At 40.4% G+C, this 25795-nt stretch overlaps 1 protein-coding gene across 1 annotated transcript in view; it reads right to left on the reverse strand.

Annotated features, from left to right (window-relative positions):
* Window positions 1-1321: 1321 nt before the first annotated feature.
* LGR5 (leucine rich repeat containing G protein-coupled receptor 5) overlaps window positions 1322-25795 on the reverse strand; it is a 66242-nt gene continuing 41768 nt past the window's right edge. The window contains exons 6-18 of the mRNA XM_033161931.1: window positions 23380-23451; window positions 22773-22841; window positions 16778-16849; window positions 15574-15645; window positions 15390-15458; window positions 14970-15041; window positions 11953-12018; window positions 11262-11333; window positions 9622-9693; window positions 7967-8092; window positions 5561-5706; window positions 4489-4572; window positions 1322-3798 (exon numbers count right to left, since the gene is read on the reverse strand). Of these exons, the coding sequence (XP_033017822.1) occupies window positions 2708-3798; window positions 4489-4572; window positions 5561-5706; window positions 7967-8092; window positions 9622-9693; window positions 11262-11333; window positions 11953-12018; window positions 14970-15041; window positions 15390-15458; window positions 15574-15645; window positions 16778-16849; window positions 22773-22841; window positions 23380-23451 (2083 nt within the window). The 3' untranslated portion in view covers window positions 1322-2707. The remainder of the gene's footprint in view (window positions 3799-4488; window positions 4573-5560; window positions 5707-7966; window positions 8093-9621; window positions 9694-11261; window positions 11334-11952; window positions 12019-14969; window positions 15042-15389; window positions 15459-15573; window positions 15646-16777; window positions 16850-22772; window positions 22842-23379; window positions 23452-25795) is intronic.

Consider the following 25795-nt stretch of genomic DNA (forward strand, 5'->3'; position numbering starts at 1 on the left):
ATTCCTTCTTGTTTCCATGCATGAGTATACCTAAATGGGAAGAAATATATTTAGTACACCCCCCCAACAAATTGGCATTTTTCTCTTAAAGCGGGGTATCATGAAAAGCAGCACAAAATCTCTCATAATGTGAAGTCAGATTTGTTCAAACATAATGCAGAGTCAGCTTTTATTTAGACAAGACTGGAGGTTTTAAAAAACTTTTTACATGCTAGATCAGTCTGTATCTCAAAAGGAAGTTGCATTACTGTTGGCTAAATTGCTGGTCTACACCCATCAATGGATGTTTATTGCCCAAGGTCAAATACCCAATAATAGGTTACTACAAACAAATGTAAGTGTTGGTGAGTGTGGAACAGTTTTCTTAAGCTTTCTCTGATTACATTCCTCCTCACTACCTCTATTCTTTACCTCTTGGGGAGCCTTTGTGTTGGTAACTGCAATTCACCATTACTGGCTTATTCTAAAATTATAGCCCTTCATGCAATTCTTCATGAGAATTTTGTTAGGGTGACACAAACTTCCAACATGAAAAGCTATAGGCATGTGACATGAAAATCCCTGGATTATAATGCCAATATAGTGGTACCTCGGGTTAAGAACTTAATTCGTTCTGGAGGTTCTTTCTTAACCTGAAACTGTTCTTAACCTGAGGTACCACTTTAGCTAACGGGGCCTCCTGCTGCCGCTGCGCAATTTCTGTTCTCATCCTGAGGTAAAGTTCTTGACCTGAGGTACTATTTCTGGATTAGTGGAGTCTGTAACCTGAAGCGTCTGTAACCTGAGGTACCACGGTACCTCTTATATGTGAGAAACATTAGATTAGATAAATTTAAATGAGGGCAGGACGCAGGTGGCGCTGTGGGTTAAACCACAGAGCCTAGGGCTTGCTGATCAGAAGGTTGGCGGTTCGAATCCCCACGACGGGGTGAGCTCCCGTTGCTTGGTCCCAGCTCCTGCCAACCTAGCAGTTCAAAAGCACGTCAAAGTGCAAGCAGATAAATAGGTACTGCTCTGGCGGGAAGGTAAACGGCGTTTCTGTGCGCGGCTCTGGTTTGCCAGAAGTAGCTTTGTCATGCTGGCCACATGACCCGGAAGCTGTATGCCGGCTCCCTCGGTGAGTAAAGCGAGATGAGCGGCGCAACCCCAGAGTTGGACACGACTGGACCTAATGGTCAGGGGTCCCTTTACCTGTACCTAAATGTTATGAGAGAAAGAATTTTAGGTTTATGTTTTTGTCCTCTGTGAAAAAGGTAAAAATGTTCTGGAAATATTTGGAACTGCTGCCTATCTTCTGCGCATGTACGATACTGAGACACTCTTTCTGCTTAGCTGCAGGTTTTATTACAAATTCCATATATTTGAAACACCAGTAGAAAAGAAAGCACATCCTCTATTTACAATCACTACACATTTACATATATTATGTACAGATAGTGAATTTAGTCAAATATATGAGAAGAAAATAGAAATCTAGGAAATATATCAGTACAAAACTGTACATGGCTTATTCTCATTTTTAGTATGATTTTACTGTAATAATAAATACAGTTCTATATTTACAAATCTTTTTTTAAAAAGCTTCTCAAATGATTTTTATTATTTTCCCATTAAAATATCTCAATTATAGCTTTCAAACTTGCTTATGAAAATAGTATGCATAGTGGCCTGTTTTTGTTCTGAAGTTCATCTAACCTAAATTTATAATATAAAAGAATCTTTATTGAGCCAGTCTTCAGACTTATTCTTTTACTTCTTGTATACAAAAGAATATATATTCATGTGAGGAACAATTTCACTGACATTAAGCAGCACTCCATAACTGAACCACAGTAAAAGTAAAGCTAAATAAACATTGTAGTATGTATTGTGCCATGGTCAGATGATCTCTTGTTTAATCCAAAGTAGTTTTAAGAACAGAGCTCCAGTTGCACGCTGCATTGCTTCAAAATCCAAGGAGACAAAGGAATATGATAACCGTGCAGCCGGTGTTTGGGTGCATACTTTCCGCATTTGTTCATTTTCTTTCCCAAGGATGCATGTGTCAGCTCAGAAAAGTGATGCTGGATAAATCTGAAAACAATTCGGGCCTCCCAACCTATAGTATTCAATGTGGTTCTTCCAAAGCAGGTCTGCTATTGCTAATGGGACTTCTTAATGTAAAGTTCTAACTCAAATGCCTATAAGCTGTGCCATGTTCAACCTCTTTAACCAGTTAAGAGCGGCTCTTCACTTTCACACTTAGTTAAACAAGAACACTGAGGCCAGTTCATGTGTAAATATGTATTGTGCAACTAGGAGTGGTACATTTTTCATAAATACTTCCAAGATAATCTCATTTTCTTAATATTTGAAGTCCCATTAAAAAAAAGATCAGCTTAGTGGAAGTTTCATTGTGACCATTAAAAGATTCATGAATGGATAGTGAGAAATGTTGATCTATTTTGAATCAACAGAGCCAGTGCTGTAAACATCAATGGTTTTTGGATTTTTTCTTGAGTCTGAACCTCAACTGATTCAAGAGTAGTTGTCTGTAAACCAGACTGAGACGGTATCTGTTAGGCTTTAGGATGCCAATTTTCATTGCCACCAAGCCTTTGGCACCCAATAGTAGTAAGACAATTATTTCCCTCTTACTGCATGTGAAATGCACCCATTTAATAAACGTGTGATTGATAATTTTTAAACACAGGTGACTGAGACGAAGCTAATGACACGGAACAAACGTTACTGAGGACAGGTTACAGCTTTCACTCATTCGATATGATGATGGCACTAGTGAATTGTTGGTGGGAATATCATATGATATTCTGGTGCTTGCAAAGGTTACGAGAGCCTGAGTTGAATCACATGACTGTTTTTCTGCATCCTCTGAATTAACAGAGACCAGGCTGGCATGCTTGGGTGCTTTCCATGAAAAAGTCTGCTTTCGAAGACTTCCCAGGTCTTCCTTGAAGTGTGGGTTGAAAAGTATATAGAGAAGTGGGTTTAGACATGCAGGTAGGGGGACAATTACTAAAAGTATTGGTTTAATTACTTCTGGGCTAATAAAAGTAAGATTTAACAAGGAAGAAAATGATAAGATAGCCACAGGACAATAAAGAATGCAGTTAGTAAAAAGTAGCAAGGCAATATGCTTGACCATGGAACAGTCCCAAACATTATCCAATTCTCTCTTATCCAAACTACAGTAGAGCTTTGTATAAGCTATTGTCATTATAAGAAAACAGAGAGAGTTCAGCAAGACCAGTGCTACCATGTAACCCACAGCAGTTGGTTTCCCCAAAGGCAAAGGTATGCACAGAGGGGAAACCCCATACTCACTTCCCCCAAGTACTGGAATCACTGCAATGATTAAGGCCAAGACAAAGCAAAACAAGATGGCTATCCTCATGCTAGCAAGAGTGGCGCTGGTCTCAAACTTTGTGGCATGTTTCACGGAAAAGCCGCGCTCAAGAGCTGCTAGCGTGAGCAAGAAAACAGAAGCCTCTGAAGCAAAGATGGAGAGAAGTCCAATGGACTGGCAACCAAGTCCACCTTCCCACCAAGCTCCATACTGAGCAAAGACTCCAAAAGTTAATGCATCCATGCTGGCAAGCACACTACTGGAGACACCCATGAGTGTGTTCACAATGGCGATTAGTCCGATCAACAGCTTTATGGAGGAAATGAAGAGTGGGAATCTGAAGATCGTCGCAACCACCAACGCATTGCAAACAAAGGCCAAAACCACGATGGTCCAGACTCCAATTCGGATTAGCCAGCTCCCAAAGAGGTAGTCACAAGGCTTGAAGGGTCCTGCAAAGGCGAGACAGAAAAGATGAGTGCTTTTAGCTGCCGTGGCAAAAACACAGGCCTTCTCTTGGCCACTTTGCCCAGAGTGCCTAAGTCAGACACCATTTCCTCTGCCAGCCCTTTCGCAGAGCCCAGGAGAGGTGGTGATGCCGTTCGCATCCAGAGGTACCACTGTATTATTATTATTATTATTGGGAAAAGGAAAAGGGGGTTGTGGTGGTGCTGGTGCCTCTAAAAGAAGAATGGGGCACAGGAGTTTCTAGCAGCAGGGCGTTGACAGAGGCTCCATAAAGCATGGCCCTGGGTTACATGCATTTTGTCTGTTGTTTGAGAGAGGTGGTGGTTTTGAGCATTGCCTATTTTGTTCTGTGTAATGGGTTTTTTGTGGTGCTCACAACAGCTATTTAGATTTACCGGTACAAATGTGCCCCCAGGCCCCTAAAGGTTGGGCAGTGGCTCTCCAGGGCTTCAGGCAAGAGTCTTGCATAGCCCTACATAGCAAAACCAGGAATTGTATCTGGGATCTTTTGCATACAAAGCATGCACTGAGTTGCAGTCATGCACACCATGGAGCACTGCACTTTTTCATAGCTCCTTTTTCTAGAATATAGGGCGGAGTCTGCCAAGAGAGGAAGTGAAGGAGTTTTGAAACCAACCAACCAACAGATGGAAAGTAGCTAGATCAATCAATACCTGGAGAGGGAGAGCATTGCACTGAATGATGAGCTTTCAAATCTTCATCAAAGTCAAGAAGAAAATCCTCAAAGTCACGGTCATCTGTAAAAAGATGAGAACAAGGTCGGTGCCAGTCTTGTCTCACTTGGATAGCAGTTCCATAGCCTGGGGGCAGCCACTGAGAAGGCCCTCTCCCTCGTCCCCACTAAACATGCCTGTAAGGATGGTGCTACTGAGATGCACTTCCTCTGAAGATCTCAGAGCAAGTATATGGTTCTTCAAATAGCCTGGACCTAAGCCATATATATATCATTAACCTCTTAAGAGTTCAGAGAAAGTGTGGTAGCTTATCCATTACTTCAGTATTTCCAGAAGATGCCTTACTGTAACTTAGCCTGTAACTACCGGTAACTCTAAGGACACCTAACTCAAATAAAGAACAAATTCTATCCCACTTTACACATACTTCCCTCCCTTTCGTCTGGGTTGAATTTTAGATAATACACTTATTGGGCAGACATTTGTCCTCTTGGAGTCTGTAAAGAACAGAGGCAATGCTAGATTAAAAAAAACCAGTAAGACATTTTGTGTTAAATTCAGGAAATTGATTTTAATGACAGTAGCAACCATTAGACTCTAAGGCAGAGCTGGATCTACAAATTTTGTCACAGAAGGCAAAAGTCTGCATTGCTGCCCTTGCTCTCTTGCAGATGTGTCCCCCCATCCCACACCCCTGCCCGTTGGAGTGGAGAAACCTTGCTGGAGCTGGGAGTGAGAATCAAGAAGAATTCTAGATCCCCAACTCACCAAGCCCAGGATCCCTCTCCTTCACCACAAAAGAACTTGAATTCTACAGCTCCTCACCACCAGTGTCTGCCTACACAAAGCTGGGGGAAAAGAACCCAAGAGGAGGTAAAATTCGAAAACATTACTTTACAAGGGCAAAATAGGCATCTTATTGGAGGCTCATTTGTACTGGCATTTTACTTTAAAGGCTGAAATCAGAAAGACATATATTCATTTGATTATTAGTAGTCACATTCCAGTCAACAGTAAGTGGCATCTTTTAAAACTGATTCTTATTATTTACCATGTGTATGGAAAACGCCAACATCTTTCCTTTGAAATTCCTCAGCACTGCTGTTCTCATCCTTGTTCCACTGGTTTTGGATTTTGTAGTGGCCATCGCAAGCTCCAAATGCACAGCACTGATAAGCATAAGGCATTTCAATCACCCTTTAGAATTAACAGACAAGATTATGAGCATTAAAACGCCTCAGTGTACTCAACCTACATCCTTTGCAAAGTCAAGGCAAATGGCATTAGCATCAAACTGAAGCAACAGAAATGCAGGGCTCTGACTCATTAAACAAATGTCAAAAATTAAGGGAAAGCACATTCTTCCCATATCCCTGTACATTTCAGAACATTGTACACATGCCATAATTCCTTCTATTTTCAATGTTCAGGCTGTGAGCTCTGTTGCTTATGCAGCCACACAGCACTGCTGATGAACAAGAAGGAATTATCAGCAGATGTGTGTGTAAATCCCAAGGTTTGCAGAGTTACATTTAAAAAAACCCAGAAAAACTCTAAACGGAAAGGAAACTGAACAATATCCACATGAGGACTATTCAGTAACCATGAAATAATGTCTGCAGGGGGTGGGAATCAGAAAACCAGTGGAGAGTCAGATTGGAGTGGAGTGGTTATGAACATAGTAATGATTTATATGACCTGAACAGGAAATATAACTTGGATATTTCAAATGTGACACCAAACTACAGGTTGTTGTTGTTTGTTTGTTTGTTTTTTAAAAAGCTTGCATAATCCTTAGCTCAATTACATTGCTTATTAAATTGCACCTCACACTTTTGATCTTGTAGACTTATGCGAAAGGCTGGACTGGATGAATCCCCAACCGGAATTAAGATTGCCGGAAAAAATATCAACAACCTCAGATATGCTGATGATACTACCTTGATGGCAGAAAGTGAGGAGGAATTAAAGAACCTTTTAATGAGGGTGAAAGAGGAGAGCGCAAAATATGGTCTGAAGCTCAACATCAAAAAAACTAAGATCATGGCCACTGGTCCCATCACATCCTGGCAAATAGAAGGGGAAGAAATGGAGGCAGTGAGAGATTTCACTTTCTTGGGTTCCATGATCACTGCAGATGGTGACAGCAGTCACGAAATTAGAAGACGCCTGCTTCTTGGGAGAAAAGCAATGACAAACCTAGATAGCATCTTAAAAAGCAAAGACATCACCTTGCCGACAAAGGTCCGTATAGTTAAAGCTATGGTTTTCCCAGTAGTAATGTACGGAAGTGAGAGCTGGACCATAAAGAAGGCTAATCGTCGAAGAATTGATGCTTTTGAATTATGGTGCTGGAGGAGACTCTTGAGAGTCCCATGGACTGCAAGAAGATCAAACATATCCATTCTCAAAGAAATCAGCCATGAGTGCTCACTAGAAGGACAGATCCTGAAGTTGAGGCTCCAGTACTTTGGCCACCTCATGAGAAGAGAAGACTCCCTAGAAAAGACCCTGATGCTGGGAAAGATGGAGGGCACAAGGAGAAGGGGATGACAGAGGATGAGATGGTTGGACAGTGTTCTCGAAGCTACTAACATGAGTTTGGCCAAACTGCGAGAGGCAGTGAAGGATAGGCGTGCCTGGCGTGCTCTGGTCCATGGGGTCACGAAGAGTCGGACACGACTGAACGACTGAACAACAACACAACAGACTTATGTAGATACAGAAGCACAGAATGGCTTATGCTGACATACTGACTTTTTGTGCTACCTCCAGGCTGCAGTTCTATGATGGCAATCAACACTCTGGGCTGGACCAGGATACTGGTGCATTGCATCAAATTGTGATGCTGTTCCTGTTTGGCATTGGTTGAGCCTGACTGGTATCTTTTTACATGCTAGCTCCACCTCTCAAAAGAACAGACCATCAATAGCTCTTCCTCAGATGTTCTGGTTACAGTATTTTTGCATTAAGTCAATATGGCAAAGTATTTTACTGCCACCCTCAAACTACGTGCTTGATTCAATTCTTTTCTTTTTGTTTGCAGCTATATATTCCCTACATTTTTCAAAATGGGGGGTAGTTTATAAAGCAATGGTCAAGTGCTTGCTTTGGCAGGACAAATACTAAAACAAAGCAATGGTCAAATGAAGGGAGCTAGCCACTCTAAAACACAAATTAGAAATTTTTAACAGAGGCTGTTTATTTGGTGGGGGGGGGGAATATTGCTGAGAAGCAGATGTGTTTCAAAGTGAGCAGCTACCAGGGTGTCCAAAATCAATCATATTTTCTTGAGATAAAAAAGATGTAATAAGTCTATAATTTTTACCATGTATATCTTTGTTTCAGTGCTGTGGTTCAAAGCCTCTGAATAGGAAGTAACTCACATTATACAGTGACACCCCTCCCATTGCACATGAGCACAAGTGTGCCTTATTAGTTTTAATGAGGTACTCACTTGAGCTCTGGAAAGTTTTCAGATGATATCAAACTTTGTAGTGCATGATTTCCTGTTAATTTTAGATGAGTTAAACCATATAGGCCAGTTACAGGAAAAGAGGACAAAAGGTTGGATGACAGATCCCTGCAAAATTAAAGGGGGAAAAACAGTTTACTATTCCAGAAGGGTGGGGTTTTTTTTTCTTTTTTTGCCTGAGGGTATTTGTTATTGTCGCAGAGTATTAAATTCTGCAAACGATAAAACATAAAGACGATTCAGCTGACAAAAGATGCACCTTGGGTCACTGGTAATAAATCTGCTGATTCACCTCAGAGCCCAATGCACTTGGAAGGTCTCTTGTACAAGCCACAGGGAAAGGAATAGGACTGCAATAACATGTTATTGGATTATTCCCTTCGTTTTTATTGTTGGCAGCTCTTTGTGCTGAAGGGCCTTTACTGAAGTTATGTGTACTTGGATGTCAGTGTGCTTGCAACCTAACCAGATTGTCTTGCTTGGATTCTGCAAAATTAGTCAGCATCTGGGATATTAGCAACAGCAACCACAGAATTAAAAAACCAGCCATTGTTACTTATACTGATGCCTTCTAGCACAGGGTTGTGTCCAACTTTAGTCCTCCTCTAATGTTGATCTAGAGCAGTCCTAGAGTAGATCTACTGGAATTAAGGGACTCGACTAACTTAGGGTCATTAATTTTACTCTGAGTAAAACAACCCACAGTTTTTAAAGAGCAGGCAAACTTTTTCATGGTATGTTATTTGTATGTAATCATCGTTGACCTGGTTTGCACGACACACTAAGCCAAACTATGGCTTACCAGGAGAATGTGAATCTGCAGGCTCCTGGAGACCAGCTCCCAGAACCTTTGGTTCTCCCTGGTCTTTCTTTAAATTATTTTTTTATTCCTGTGCTGTGTTGAACCTGGGTTCATCGAAACTGACTCTCATGGTTAAACTCTCCCCTCATTAACCGAAAGTTGTAGCCAAGGTTTGCTCTTAGCTTTGGCTTATCGTGTTGTGCAAACCAGCCACTGTTGTGTCAAAAGCCAGAGCATAAAGTGAGAGAGAAAAACTTGCATCCTGGGAGTCATACTGCTTACTCTACATAGTAGAGCCTGCCCCACTCCTGATATCTATGTATGCTGCCAAGAACATGCACAGTGGCACCTACTGATGGGATGCTATGGTTCCAAGCACCTGTGCAGTGCCTATAGTCACTTGAAGGACTCATGCCACAGGCCATGTAAGTCCTCCTTGCCACTTTAGTAAACTAGGGAACATGTGGGACAACATGGAGGGCTCTAGTTAAATACTGTGGTAGGCAGGAGTTGAATCTAATTAGATTTAGAGCCAGGATCCAGAGTGATCTGGGTCTGATCCAAATTTAATCATGTGGTGCTAGACATTAGGCATCTGCTGCCCAAGCTCTCCTGTTCTGCATTCTCTCCATCACTAATTGGTCCCATAAAACAATGCAGAAATGCAAGGCCACTATGGCTGGCCAAACAAAGGCCAAAGCTACTTTGTTTTGCATTTTGTTGTTCATTAAATTGTCGTTCTATTTTACTCTGCACTGAATAGAGATTTTTTGCCACTGGGTATTTGAATGATCATAGTAGGACAGCACCAGACATAAAAAAGCAGAATACTTACAGTTTAATCAGAGACAATAAAGAGGAGAATGCATTGGCATGAATGACTGATATTTTGTTCCAAGCTAAATCCCTGCAGAAAGGGAAAAAAATTATATATGCTTAAAAATGCACAGAGATTTACTTTGAATCTTTTAAATTAAGCAACTGTTAACTGCATGAAATCATTCCAGTAGGCTAATTTTAGACCCGTGTTTGGACATTATGATAAGCCACAAGTCATGGCTTACTGTGAATGAGGAGCATGCTACTGCACACAGCCAGATTGCTTCTCCCTTTGTTGCCTTGGACCAACAAACCACTAGTCTAGGCTTAGTGTGCTTTATGAACCAGTGCTCACAGTTTGTTTGCCTCCAAGGTTTGTTCTTGGCTTACCTACTACGGTTTGTTTGGAAGAAACAAACCATAAGCACTGGTTCACACATCACACTAACAAGGCTCATAGTTTTTTGCCCTTGGCTCAAGAAAGGGAACACAGCAAGAGCACATTTTATGGCTCACTGAAATGTACAAATGTTTTGGGTTGCAAATTTGAATGCACACATCTCTTCCCCTTGATCCAGGATCTAGCTAACTAATAAGCAAATTATGGGATGATCTCTGGACTGGTTGAGATTCACTACTGCTGTTTGAACAAACCATGGTTTATTGGGGGGAGTGTTGGGTTCTTCTCTCACTCCCTTCACTCCTCAGTTACATTCAGATTGACACCCAACTACTAAATCACCATGACAACTGAACCAGGAAATGTAGGCAGTTTTAAGTTTACAATCAGCATCAAACCCTGATATGTAATCCTGGTTCACAGGCTATATTTAAACCATAGCTATCCAGTTCAAATGTTACAGGAAACTGATTTTATAAATCAGAAAGTGTCTCCTCAAGCTAGGCTTGTGAAAGGATGGCAGAAGGGGGGGGAGACTGCTCTAACAAACCATGGTTTGTGGAAGTGCTAAACCTGAACTGAACCTTTCTCTATTATCTTCTCAATAGACCCTCTTCCTCTTTCACATCTGCCACTTCTCTCATATGCCCATTTCTCTGTCTTTCCATTCTTTCTCCCACATTTTCCCTTTCATATCTCCTGGATGCATGTTGTTTTTTGCACCAATGCTTCATCATAATAAGAACATATATAAGAAAAGTCTGATGCCTGTGGAAAACCCAACATAGGATAATACAACACTGAATAGAATATTATAGAAATGGATCAATTATTACTCCCATTACATGAAGTGTGGCCGTCAATTTACACATTCTGCTCCTTGCTCTTTCATATTGCAATCTGTATACAATTCACTCAGCTTTTCCATTCAGCAGTGGATTTTGAAGTGTACCCACATAAGAGACTTCTACTGTATATGAGTTAAATCAAACTTCCTATTTCTTCATAGAAGTCTACAAGCGGAAGCTATTTCAGGGTTATAGTTTTTTTTTTTTTGTTCACGGCTGTGTGAATTCATTGCTGGAAATTTTCAACGTCAGAATGTTTGTTTTGCTTTGGCAAATCTAACCTGGCAAGCTGAATGATCAAAGGGGGGAAATGGAAAGCAGAATATGTAGGAGCAGGCAGAGGAAAGGAATGTGAGCTTCCATGTTTCTCAGTACCAAGGTAAATAGCTCTTTTATGGCTATACTCACAGTGAACGTAGGGCAACCAGCTGCTGAAACGTGCCCACTTTGATTTCATATATTTCATTGTGGTGTAAATCACTGTAATGGCAAAAAAATGGCTTTAGAGAAAACAACTTCTAGAGAACTTCAAATGCTGCCCAGGATCCCAGAACTACTTCAGATGTCCCAACAGTTTGAGCATAATCTAGTGAGACTTTGACTGCCTCCTCCTGCCCCTGATTTTCCAGTCCCCGTACCACATCACAAACTCATCTCTCAGATGCAAAAGTTGCTTGGTTTATAGTACTTGGGGCTGGTTATCAGGAAGCACAAGTACAAAGCCCCCTTTGGTTGAGTGTGCAGAACTAGTTGTATGTTTATTTGAATCCTCCTGGCCATTGTTTAGATTTCTTTTAGAGCTACATGTTACACGAAAAACAGAATTTCCAGTCTTCTCATGCATAAGAAACAACTTGCACTCCACAAATATGTATCCTATTCATCCTGTCTCTTTATTCAAAAGGCTTAAGGAGCTGCGAAGGCATCGTAAGAAGCAAGCTAGAAGAGAAGAGCATCATATCCTGGATCAAAGTTTAGAGCTTATCCACTCCACTGAAAACTTCATGGACAGAGTCATCTAAAAAACTGAATCATCAATCCTCCCCACCATCAAAAGCCCCTTATAGTTACACTTTTTTAAATTTTTTTGTAACCTTACATTTTCTGAAGGTTTTCACAAGCAGTAAAATGAGGCAAGTCACCCAGCTGGTTATATGAGAGGTCTCTGAAATACAAATACAGGAAAAAATATAAGGTGCCTAATTCTGTTAAATAGTAAAAATATATTTAGGGTTATTGCTTCTTTCTGGATTCAGTTTTCCTTCAAAACACAACTCTTCTTTTAATTGCTTAAAATAATCTACTAGATACTTGGTTTTAAACCATTTTTCTAGGTGGATCTGATCTTTCGAACTACAATCACAGTGAAATTTAATTAGCTTCCCAGACTACACTTTAAATTAAATAATCTTGCCTCTGACCTTTAGAACTGCCATATCTTTAACTGAGGAAAGTGGTTTGAGGAACTAGAACTAACTTTGAAATCAATCACTACGGGGGGGGGGGGGAGGGGGAGAGAAAGCCCTTCAAATGATTTGAGCCAAAACTCAACAAATTGCAGAATAACTGAAACATCTGGACTCATTTATAGTATAATATAGCTAATCAAAAACAAGCCATGGTAATTTGCAGAAATTGTAAAAAGAAGAAAGAAAAAAGGGAAATAGATTTGCATCCTGTACTCCTTTGTGCAGGGGAAACTCCCATCAGGCTTAATATGACTTTTGCCTCTGTAAAGAAAGAAATGAGAGTGGACACAGGGACATGTCCCTTGGTTCTTTTTTTTTAACCTTAGATGGTAAGGTTTTGTCCCTGGGCTAATATTCTTTAAAATTAACTTATGAAGTTAATTTTAAAGTTCTCCTCCTATGGGTGCGATGGGGAAGCGCCCCCCCCCCGCCTAAAGAGCATTTACTTCTCGTAGGATTCATCTCTACTCAATGGGAGAAGGGTATCAATGCCAAAGATAAAAGGGCACGCTCATTTAGCAGGAAGTAAAACACAAGAGGTGCACTTGTAACCTCATCAGGTGTAAGTTGCAGAGGCACAAAAACAGTAAAGTTATAAGTGGGTCATTTTGGCTACCAGAGAGATGTGTGTGTGTGTGAGTGTGTGTGTGTGTGTGTTAGAGTGGAAATTCTATCCCAAGGGTAAAGTAAAGTAACTGTAAAAATGGTCAATACTGTACAACGAAACCACAAAAAGCAGAAACATTGGAGGAAAGAACTGTTGGGCCACCCCGTGGATTAGGAATACAGTAGTAATCTTTGCATGTCAGATTCCCTGGTCTTAAGGACTGGTTGCTTCAGATATTGAGAAAAGATTCTCATGGAAGCATATGACCCAGGGCACACATTGCACATTTTAAGCTGTAGACAATTATCTTCCCTACTCAGATACGGTTCTACACTACAAGGAGAGCCTGCAAGGAAACTCCCACCTAGAGGCATTCTCTCTCCCGCCCACCCCAAAACAACAGGTGGGCAGTAGAAGCAGGGGTGGAGGGGACACAATGCCAGGGCTGGAATCAGCAGGCAGGCAGCTATTCTCTCCGCTTGCGTGATGGTTAATTGCATGAGAGGAATGCCGAAATAGAAACAAATGTGAAACTTGCAATCTGGACAAAGAAAAATATTCCGTAAGTTGAGCCAACATTTCTGAATGATTTTGTTTATACGTAGGCCTTTTCTGCATTTAAAATAAAATTGTCAATGCTTCCCCCCGTTTTTCTTTTTAAGAAACCCCACAAATATGAATTTAAATCAGATAATTCTATATATATATACAGTTGATCTGTGATGGTAACAATGCTGTCAGTTGAAACACATTTACTGAGTTTAGTCCTCTTCTATGCTTTGCAGGAAAAGATACTTCATTTTGCTCCCAAAGTCAGATGAGCAAAAGGTAGGCTCATAACCAGCAATATTTAATGTTACTGTGATAGAATTAGTACACAACTTTCTAAGAAGTGCCCACAAGAGCCACTTTGGCACTATGACTGTATGTTTTTAGCTAGTGTTATTAGAACGTTGGCTAAGCAAACTAATGCCAGATACATTCATCATGATGTAATCATTAAAGGAAAGTGCAGTTGGCCCATTCACAAAGAAGTAGACAGAATGATTACTTTTGATAGTGATTAAACTAACACTGCAGCATTCTTGTAAGCTACAATAATGTATTGGTTAATCATTATAAGGAAACAGGTCTCCCATACATCTCGGGAATAGTGTTCAAAAATCCAATTGAATAAATATGCCTTGGAGAGAAAATAAAGGTATGGAACATTAAGGTATAAGTGAGGATGGAGTCTGTCCCCATTTTGGTGATTATCAGAAAAAGAAAAACCTTTAACAAAATGGAAACTGGGCTTCCCTGGCCCCTTATGTATGCTTTCTGGACACGGGTGAATTTTAAAAATTATTTGAAAAGTAGGAAGAAGCTTGCTTAATTCCATACATTCTATCAATCCTATACATTCTCAATTTTCTCTCTCTTATGGTCACTGCAATCAGTTAACTGAGCATACTCTGACTCGTGATATTGCTTGCTCTTCTCATTTTACCAGGCAATCACTCCCACCATGTTTTACTTTTTTGCATTATAAAGCCATTGTCTCTGCACCACAATCCTGTGTATCGAGTATAGACTGTAGGCACTGCAAGCAGAGGCCATGCAGCATTTATGTTCTGCACTCTGCTTAGCTCTGGATCAGTGCTGGATAACAATAGTATTCATTTTATTTTATCTTGCCCTTTCTGCAAGGAACGTAACATGGCATACAGTTCTTATCCCACCTGCCCAAGAGCTGTGAGAGATGGGTTATAATGAGAGACAGCAACAGGTCCTGGGTCACCTAACGAGCTTTGTGGCTCAGTGGGGACTTAAGCTCAGTCTCACCAGCCCTGGACTCGCCATGCTCAATCTAGTGCTAGTACTAAATCTTTACATGACGCTGCAATATTGTTGCTAGGCTCTTTGCTATGCATCTGTTTAGGCTCTTGAATTACGAGAGCTAAATATGTGAATTTCCATGGTGATGATATAACACATTTCTGAGAATGCTGTATCTTCAAAGTTCCTAGGATTTAATGTAAATATGTCTTTTATACTTACAGTACTTGGAGGTTGGGTAGCTGATCACAGATTGTTTCAGGAAGGTATGTGATCCGAGCTCCTGTAAGAGTCCTGTTAAGAAATTACGCACATCTCCTTAGAGTGATTCATGCCAATGCCCACCAGGGGGGAGGGACTGAGAGAAGATCCTGTGAATGAGGCTTATGTGAGAATGGGCTTCTGAAAGGAGTATGGAGCATAGGAAGGGGTGTTCAGTTGTTTCTCCACCACGCAAAGAGTAAGATCGTAGTGTCAATGGGATCAAACTAGCTCAAATCCATGAAATGTGAATTGATCAAGGTTGCAGACTAGATTGAACATGATTGGTTGAAGGACAGCTTTTTTTAAGCAAGTCAGCATCTGCAATAATTAATGCCATCTGCTTTCAGCAGTAACATGAACTATCTGTCTGATACTTACAGGCTTTCTAGACTTGTTGTCCCGGTCAGGTCGGGAAACTCTGTTATCTGTGAAGCACCATTTAGTGTCCTAAAGTTACAAACACAATGTAATTAGTGGGATTTTTATTTTTTATTTTTTATTAGAAAGAGCAAAGGAGCTGTTGTTTTAGTGGTGAAGAGATTTTAAACTTATGGATACGTACAAGGTTCTGAGTTCAGGTAAGTGCTGAAAAGCAGACTTTTCCACAATCTGAATAGGGTTGTCATAAAAATGGCTGTGAGGAAGAAGAAGAGGACATATTTAACACTTAAGATTTATAGCTTTAAATACTTTTCTTGGGGGGGACGGGGGACGGGGACGTTTCTCATTAAAGCTTTGAAAAGCTAGCTTGCAATCTATGCATTACCCCTTCTCCTCTGGAGTTACTTCTTTCTCCCTTGCTTTTTGAATTTGCTCCCCAGATTACAATTATATGCTTATTTTGATTTAGACTAACTGTATGATTATACCTTAGTGTGCATTACTGACAAAATGTGTGGCCTAGGGACATCAGAGTGAAGGGCAGGAAATAAATTAATAAACAAACAAACAAACAAACAAACAAACAAAGGCAGGGGTGGAATTGAACACACCTTACACATTCAGAGTAAGAAATGAATAGGAAGATAGTGTTCATACTAGCCTAGCGAAACTCTCCCATCTTGTTTCCACACTAACATATCTCAGTTTATTAAGTAGAGATATGCACAAGCCTTGTGCCAACTTGCTCTGTTTTCCAAATGTGGAAACTAGGGTTATCAGGTTACGGAAAAAACAGGATCTGGAACCAACGTCAACCTGTTAAACACACTTTCCTGGTCTGGATATACAGCCATACCTTGTGTTGCGTTCCGCTCTTGTTACGGACTTTCAGCTTACAATCGCGGCAAATCCAGAAGTGTCTACTTCCGGGTTCGCTGCCTGCACATGCGCAAAGCAATCTGCACACTTCACGCATGCGCAGAAGCCCTTGATCATGTCACGCACATGCGCAGAAGAGGCGCTCTAGTTGCGGACATTTCGTGGTGTAAACGGCACCCCGAAACCAATTAAATCTGCAACTAGAGGTACCAGTGTAAAGAGAACTATGTAAGGCCTTTTAGAAAAGTAACTCTTTATAAAATGGCATTTTATTTGCTTTTTCATCTTCCAAAATGCCATTGTATCATGTATGTGTCTGCTGGGAGCTGGAGTCCAACAGTACTTGGATTCCCTAACCTTGATTTTAATGTGTACAAAAGTGGGGCGAGATTTCATAAAGTTTGAGAAGCAATGGCCTGCTCACAGAAAGTAGAGAAGCAAGATATACAACAAAATTTAGTAATTAATTTCACATTTTCTATTAAAAGTGAACTGATACTACTTACATTGCTATAAGGGATGGATTGCCCACAAATGCCTGTCCAGGTATTGACTTGATATTATTACTGTGAAACCCCCTGGAAAGGAAACAGAAAGCATGATAGACATACACACAATATGTGAAAGAAATATGTGAAAGGCACAGATCTGTAGAATGCTAGCAGGTGTAATATTGGAGGTCTTCTGTTTTCTAGACATTACGGCAGTAAATGGGGATGGGTGGATGGGCAGTCAGGATGGGGGGGGGGATTTTGTAACACCACCAGCAATTTTCTCGTCTTTCTTTTTATTCCTAAAAGCTGCAGGAAGTGAACTTGCCCATTCCCTCTAGTAAATAAACAGGACCAGCTCCCAAGAAAATGTGTTTCAGATCAGGGTGCTAATGAATGCGAATATACATAAAATCCCAGGGCATCCTGTACATTTTAGGCTTTCACAGTTTCTTTATGAAAAGTATTTTAGATGAACAAGCTAGAAAGGACAAGCTAAACAATGTAATTGCTGCCATTTAAGAAGGAAGCAAATTGTCTCCAAATTAATTACAGCATTTTATTCACATGAGTAATAATCTATTGTCAGAAACAAAGGCAGCAATGAAGTGTTCAGCAGGAACAGTAATGATTTGTGTGGGAAATGTTCATTTGTTCAATCAGGTATGAACAAAGCTTCCCAGATTTAAAATGAAGCATGACTTGGGCAAGACCATCAGCTGCTGCTATTAGTAGGAGGGCTCAGAATACTGGCTGCACAAGAAAATTATCTCTAGAGGAGAACCCTGAACAATTAAGGTTGAGGCAGAGCACAACACTAATTATTAATATTTTTTTAAAAAAGATTTCTAAGTTACATATAAAAACCCAGACATTTCCACAGTGCTTTATCATCTGCAACATCATATCATTGGGGGGATGGGGGGGATGTAAAGGAGAGTTTTTCAAGATTCAGGCAGTGAGCATGCCTACTGTAGAAGTTAACTATTTGTTCAACAGTGCAAAATTAATGTTATTTCAACATACAGTAACAACCTTACACTAAATTTCTGCCTACCATGAGAATTTTGAATGTGCAGTTGCATGGCCAGGTGAAAAAAGAACAGGCGTCCTCTTGAATATTTAAGTTGTGTAGAAGAGGTCCTTTTTAGCAGATGGAGTTTTTTTCTGATTTCCCTACGTGCAGGATGGAATGGTACAGACCAGATGCAGAAGCATCGAGTCAGCCTCCTGATTGCGTGTTTGAACCTTAAACAGGTGGGGGGAATAGCTTAAGAAAAGGGTTGCAGCTATCCCATGCTGTAATACAGTAAAGGCACATACCCCTTACCCCATTAGAAATCTCTTGGTGAGGAAAGTTATTAGTATCCATGATCCCCAAAGGAAGTCAACACATAGCACAGCGCTTTTCCCAGCACTGTGGCTGAGTATCTCATCCTGTGAGCATACTAGATCTGAGAAAGTCAGATTCTTATTGGGTTAGACACTGGCTTCCTCTATGTCAGCCTCCCCATCTCTTGGGGACAGAACATAAAAATGTATCATTTTGAACATGGTGTTTTGCCTTGATCACATGAAAATTACTGAATATATCCTAGAGGCGCCAGCCATTTAGAATCAGTATTACTGTTATCTTATATTTTCAGTGCAACCTCCGTTTCATGTATTCCCTGATCCAAAGACTTTACTAAAAACGCTTCCAACCATAAGCGTGGCATTGACTGACTTAGGACCTGCCTTACCCACAAGTTTAATTTGTGCTACAGATTAACTAAAGAGGGGAATGTGGGAATATACAAAGTTGAGTCTGGCTGGCAGTGACCATCAGGCCTGAGAAGCATTGATACCCTATTCTTAAAAAAAAATATGTTGTAGATCTCAACAATCTCCTGGCTTATGAGCAGGGGTACAAAATGGGAGGGGGTGGTGGCAACTAATATTTACAGAGGTTCCGCTCCCCTGAGACTGCATGGACACAAACACACCAGATATAGCAGTGGCAAAAGGTTATATTCAGGAGGGCAGATGAACTTTTTTTACTGTGATGTTCACAAGGGGGGTCCGCTGTTCGTTTATTTTATTCAGTTATTTCCAGCATTTCTGTTTTTCTCTCTCTTTCTTTCACTCTCTCTCTCTTCAAGCCAGTTCCCTAATGTGTATGGTACACAAAAGCATGCTACTAAAAACAGATAATATGGTCCCCTTGCACACAGCTTGAACAGTTGGGAGTTTTTAGTCAGAGGGGAAAGATGAAAGGAGAACTTTAACAGTCAAAGATGGAAGTTTTTAAATCTCAGGCAGAGCACCACAGAGTTCAGTATATGGAGGAGAAATGAAACAAAAGGTATCCTAAGAGCAAAAATGAGTTTAGCAGGCTTGGCTGGGGAGATGTCATGGAGGGAAGGATGAGAAGAAAAGGCTTTGCTGGCATCATCTTGTACAATTTGTGTTATAGTTTTATATTTAATCTGTACAGGAAACTCGAGCCTTTTGTTTAAGCTAGGAGTGGCTAAAGTGTGGTCCTCCAGATGTTGTTAGCTTCCAACTCCCATCAGCTCCAGTCAACATGGTCAGTGCCCAGGTCTTGCAGAATTTGGACTTCAGCAACATCTGGAGGGTTACTAGTGACCCAGCCCTGGTTTAAGCACTAGCCTAGTAGCCAGAGGCTACAAGGGATTGCATGTGGGCAAGTGAGTGAACTGATGGAAGATGGGCCGAGAGCAGAAATATAGTTGGGTGCTGTGGGAGGGCCAGAACTCTCCCAACCAGGTGAGTATTTTTTATTTATTTTTGTGGATTAGTAACCTTCCAGACTGTATTTAAAACACCGTGATAGTTCAAATGCTGTCTGCAAAGCTTTGGCAACATTTTCAATTGCTAGCAATTGTCATACTAGAGACATGCCACTCTGGAAAGAACCTGCTCTCTCTTTTCTTTGGCTATTACTTATGAATCACCATGTAAATAAATGAAGTCATTGCTGAGGATTTTTGGATTATAGCTCTGTGTGTGTGTTGCCTGGATTTTGGGATCTGAGAGCTGCTTGCTGAACAGGGGGAAATGTCGTGTGTGTGAAGCGGCCCTAACCTCATTGGCAGCCCTTCCAGATGATATCACAATTTATGTTCAAAGGCCTCGGGATTGATAAGGTCTGTTACAAGCGCAAATATCATTCATCTTGATTATAATGATTTCTTTTTGATGTCTACAAGATGCACTTTTGGCCATTCTGGTAGCATCTGGAAATACATACTTCTTGTGGCAGTAATGGGCAAAATTCAGATGAATTTTGGTCCAAATAATTTTTAATATGGAAAATGTTCCCATATGCTAAATGACACCCATACTGTTCATGGAGGTACATATAATGGGGGTGGGGGAATCAGTACTGGAAATCTGCTTGTGGGATGTGCCTTTGTGGAGTCAAAGCAGCAGTCAGTCAAACAACCAGGGAAAGAACTGCAGGAAAGCTTTGATGCCAATGGCTGCCTTCTGACTCTGGAATGCTTTGATATGGCTTTCAACCAAATGCAGGAACATACAGTTCAATTCTGATTATGTCTACTTAGAAATAAGTCCTATTGAATTCAGTGGAGCTTACGAGGTAAGTGGGGTTAGAATCGTTGCCTCAGGCAGCAATGCGAAACATACATGCTAAGGAGTAAGGAGTAAAGCCTATTAAATAAAGGGAAATTATTTCTGAGTAAATGCGTAAGATTGTGCTGCGATGGTATGGCAAAACACCATGTATACAATTGGGCAAAAGTTAGCCTTGACTACTTTCCACTGAAATCAACGGAACCAAAAGTAGTTGTGACCATTCAATTCTGTTTCATTCAATAGTGCTAAATTCTTAAGCGGGGAGAAGCCAGCTTACTTCATACCTGGACTTCCTCAAAACAAGGTTTTGTAGCCTACCGGTAATTCCTATGCTTTTAATTTTGCTGCCTATTATGGTATTTTGAAACCCTGTTCAATTCAAACATGTGGGTGCCTGGAGGGGTAAATTGCAACAAATAAATCCCCTCCTACCCGTTAAAACCCATCCCACAAGTTCAAAAGGTTAGACATGATGACTTGGAAAATACCCCTATACCCATTTAATTGTTCTGTGTATTTTGCCACAAGGAAACGAGGTGAATCAGTCTCATTCCAGACCCCTTTTCACCTCACATTATGAATTCCCAGAATTTAGGACGTTACCGTGCTGTTTTCACTGAAGTTCTTTCAATGGCATTATAAACAAGGGAATCAAGAATCCTTGTTAAACCACAAAAAATGGTCAATTCTTTTTTTTAAATAGCCAGTGAAAATAGCAAAATATTTTCATTATCAATATAGGCCTTGTGATATGGTTCCAATTGACCTCCAGATCTGGAAGAAATTCTGTGGGTAATTTATAAGTCTGATGGATGATGTTTCAAGGCTAAAACTGCAGACACCTCACCGGAATAATGCAATTTATTTAATGTAGTGGCTTGGCTGAATAAGGCTGAAACACTTGACAACCTTTTAAATAAAATAAACTGCTGTGCAAGAGCTGAAGATCAGTCCCCCCATCCCATACCAAAACAAATTTGATCACCACAGAAATCTGCTCAGGTTGTAGCTATTTTTTGCAGCAGGTGCAAGAAAGACTACCACCACTCCCAGGGTTTCCCTACCTGAATTCCTAAGGCATCTGGACCACAGACCCAACCGAGGAACATAGGTCTTCCTAGGTTGGAAGTACAGGCAAGATGGACCTCACTTTTCAGTGAAAAAGCTGTGTGTGTAACACTACGGAGGTAAGTGGGGTTTTCCCCACACTAAAATACTTGTCCTCTCTTAATAGGTTGGCACCATTTATTATCGGTTGTACCAGGAAGCCACATTTATCTTTCCTATACTCCAAGTTGATGTTAAGAAGGCGAAAAAACCAGACATGGTCAATAAAGCCAACTTATCAAGAAATGATTCTTATTGGATTTGCTTGAGTACATTTTATACAAACTTTTGGGAAGTGTATTGGCACCTCCAGAAATCACAACACAATACAGAATGCCTTGAAAGCATATCTTGCCTATTGTATCTGCTTTTTGATGGGACCAATATTAGTGCCATGCCATCGCAATGTAAAGAATCATATTCCCCAATCTTCCACCCAAATACAACAGAAACAAAATCTGCATGTTAGTTCCAGAAAAACCTCATAACTATGAGGATCAAAAAAATAACAATGTCAGGAATTACATTAGAAGTATACTAGAAAGTAGAATGTCTCCACTGGGTATGAATAATGTCATTATTTACATACTGCCTATGTTCTGTACAATCAATTCAGTCTTGCCCCAAGCTCTACTCAACAGTAGACCAATTAATGGTCATTCATTCATTTCAGTGAGTCTACTTTGGGTAAATGTTGGATACAACTCAACCAATATACCAAAGTTCAGGTCTTCTGTTTGGCTGCTATGACTCTCAGAATGGCCATTTCGCAATCTCCCAGAGTAGACTAGTTAGTTCGTACTGGCTTGGCTACATAGCTGCCCTAGTTTAATCTTCAGAAGTATGCAGAGGAGGGTCCAGTAATAATGCAGAAGTGTTTAGGATTCCATCTTTCACCTTTCTTTCACTGTGATGTGGTCAAGTCAAGCTAAGTGAGGCTCCAAGTCACTGGCGTAGGAAGGGCGGGGCGCCCCGGGCAGCGCGATCCCAGTAGGGTTCCATCTCGGCTCCCCCCCCCACCCGCATGAAGCTCTGCCACTGCTCCAAGTCCTGGCCATGAGGAGAAGAAGCTTCTGTAGAGCTTCTGTAATACTACCAGCTAAGGCAACAAAAGGTGCACTTGAAGCTGGAAAGCCAGAATGATTCCCACCCCCACCCCCCAGGTATGAACGATGTGTTGCTAGTCCTGGCACTTCTAGCAAACATGGATATACAGTTATGCTAGCAAAGCAATTAGTATTTGAAACAAAGCAATCTACAGGAGGAAAAGGGGATTCTAAGAAACTTTGCATTAAGTACTTACAGTTCTTTCAGGTTTCTGAGTGCCCTGACAGAGACAGGGAATTCATCCAGGTTATTGTAATTTAAATCCCTAGATGTTAAAAAAAATCAAATCACAATAGCTATATTAGATATATGAATGAATTATAGAGTATTCATTCATATTTGCAAGGAAATATTTTATCTGCATTGTATTTATAGGTCTATAACTTCATAGAACTTCAAGAGTAGGAGATGAGTAGGAAATGTTTATGAGCATTTGTAAACACTCCATCCACAGTATTTATTATGATGTTGTGCTTAGTTAATTTATTCCCAAGAAATAATCTTAGGTCCACTTCCCCAATTGAGTATGCCAGAGTGACAGCTGAGTTCTACAAGCTTTATAAAACAGTTTCCTAACTTACTCTTACTGGAAAACACACACTTTAAAAAAAAGCATTGTCTACTAATAGGAAAAAACAATTAAAAAATTTAGACACCAAAATTTACTTTTATAGTGTCATCACAAATGTTCATCCTGAACCTGTAGTAATCCCAAAATAATGTTTGCCTTTTATTTTTTTATTTTTGCATAATGTCAGTGAAAACACTGAAAACAAAGCACAACAAATAAAAGGTCAACTCACAAAGTCTCTAGGTTGTGGAGGCCATCAAAGCATTTCTTTCCCAGGGAGTAGATTCTATTGTTATGGAGATGCCTGCATTAGAACATTAAGAACACAAGTCAGAAAAACAAGCAACATGCAGTACTGTAGACATAAAAGAAAACATTTTGATGCTTAAAAATCTGAAAGTCCTGTTCTTACAAAGGTAGGAAATGAGAGGGAATGCTTTCCACTTCCCATCTTTCCACTAGCTTTCACTTGGCCTTTGCCTTTAAAAGCTAATTTAAAATTCTTCCTAATGTCTCAACAAATGAAACTGATCTGCAAAAAAATGTTACTTGAAGAAAAAAAGAGAAACATTGCACATACTTTTGTAAACCAAGAGAATCTTCAATAAAAATAAATTTTAAAAAGCTGATTTAAAAATTACGGACTCAATTGGTATAGTTGCAATAGTTGCAAAACCAATATTTAAGTGTCTGGTTTATGTATACTGCAACTAGGCAGGTTATGTTTGTAATTTAAAACAAACTTCTAGAGCACACGTATCTAAAAAAATGTTTAGGTTGGGAGAGAAGGAATTAAAAAAATTAAGCATATATGACACAAGGAATGTGCATGTAGACCTGCAAGAATGCTTGGATAAATTAATCAGCTATTTGTTTGTACACAGTGCAGTTTATCACAGTTAAAATTTATGCCAAGTTAGGTTCCACGGTTTACAATGTCTTTGTATCTGGGAGGTTCCTCTGCCTGCTGTTGAATTGGAACTGCAGCTACACACTCAAGCTGTCTTGAGCCAAGCCAGCTATACCCAAGTTTTGTTTATGTCCCCCCCCCCCCGCCTTCTCCTAGCCTCGTTTCCAGCTGAAAGTGGGGTGGCGCAAAAGTTTTGCTTTTCAAGATCTTCTCTGTTATCATTCTATATGTGCTGCTGAAGTGAGCACATTTTGCTTTTCTATAATAGGCGATTGTGTTTTTCGTTACTACAAATTCCATGGGTTACTACAAATTCCGCATAGCTATACAAAATTTTCAGAAAAAATGTAAACCCGAGTAAAACTACTGAAACCTAACAAACCACACCCACCACAACCTTGATGGAAAATAGGCCTGTCTCCCATATTAAACATATCCTCTCCCCCAAAACAGCATTGCCAAAAGCTACTATTACATTTACATTTTTATTGACAGTAGGCCCAGTTTTTCTCCCATTGAAGATGGTATCAGATTTCATGTTGACCTGAAGTGTTACATAACTTGCTGAGTTATGCAGGCTTAAACTGCAAAGTAACAGGGCAAGGGGGAATTCAGCAATAGCTCTTTCAGACAGGGTTCTGTGGGGGGATTATATGTGAATTATACATATGAAAGGATAGTGTCAAAAGCATGTATAGTATTTGGGTATATGACACAAAAAGAACAATATATTCTTTTTTTCTTTTTCTTTTAAATAACTATTAGCATAATCACAGCCCATGAATTTTGCATGTTGGCCATACCCATTCTGTATTTTGGAGAGAGAAAGGGGGGTAACCAGTGCTTTGCAGAGCCTCACGCCCCTCCCCTCCATTGCAGGAGCGGCAGAGAGTGTGTTGCCTCAGATCAGAGGCGTAGGAAGGTCAGGTGGTACCCGGTGCGAAAAATTTCTTGTCACCCCCCCCCCCCCGCAAAAATGGTTTTACATTATTTTTATATTTTCTTACAAAGGAATAATAACAAGTAATAATATTAATAAACTTTTATTTATATCCCACCCTCCCTGGCCGAAGTCGGGCTCAGGGTGGCTAACATCAGATACATAACATTGGTATAAAATCAAACAATAATTAAATTACCTCCTAAAAACAACTCAAAATCAAATTAAAGTCTAATTAGATGGCTTTCCACAGGGTTAGGGTTGGGAACAGTAAGTGCTCTACTGAACTGAAATTTCAGCCCTCATGACATAGGAAAACAGCCAAGTAAACAGCTATTTTGGTGGAGGAGGGTCAAGATATTAACCGATATGCATGAAATATAATCCCTAGTATAGTAAGGTAAGACCTTTGGAGCAGGCTTAAAAAAAAAGTTATTAACTGCCCTAGTAGGGCAGTAATTGTTCCTTGATAATCTGTCATCCCCTCCATGATGGAACTTGGGGCGGGTCGCCCCCTACGCCCCCCTTGCTACACCCCTGCCTCACATGCCCAAATGCCTTGGGCTTTAATCTATGAACAACGAGAGCATCAGAATCATGCTTTCCCATCACCCCCTGGTGTGCCTGCTATTCTCCCCAACACTACATCTTGAATTAGCACATCCATATAGCAGCCTATGTACATGGAATCCAACACATGTAGGCTGAGGCTAAATGTTTTGCTGCACTATGACGCTGTGGTATCAAGATTGCACATCTGGGCCTACACATGATGGAATGTCACAATTCCTTAGAGGC

Source organism: Lacerta agilis, chromosome 10 (assembly GCF_009819535.1).
Source record: "Lacerta agilis isolate rLacAgi1 chromosome 10, rLacAgi1.pri, whole genome shotgun sequence".
Classification (NCBI taxonomy): domain Eukaryota; kingdom Metazoa; phylum Chordata; class Lepidosauria; order Squamata; family Lacertidae; genus Lacerta; species Lacerta agilis.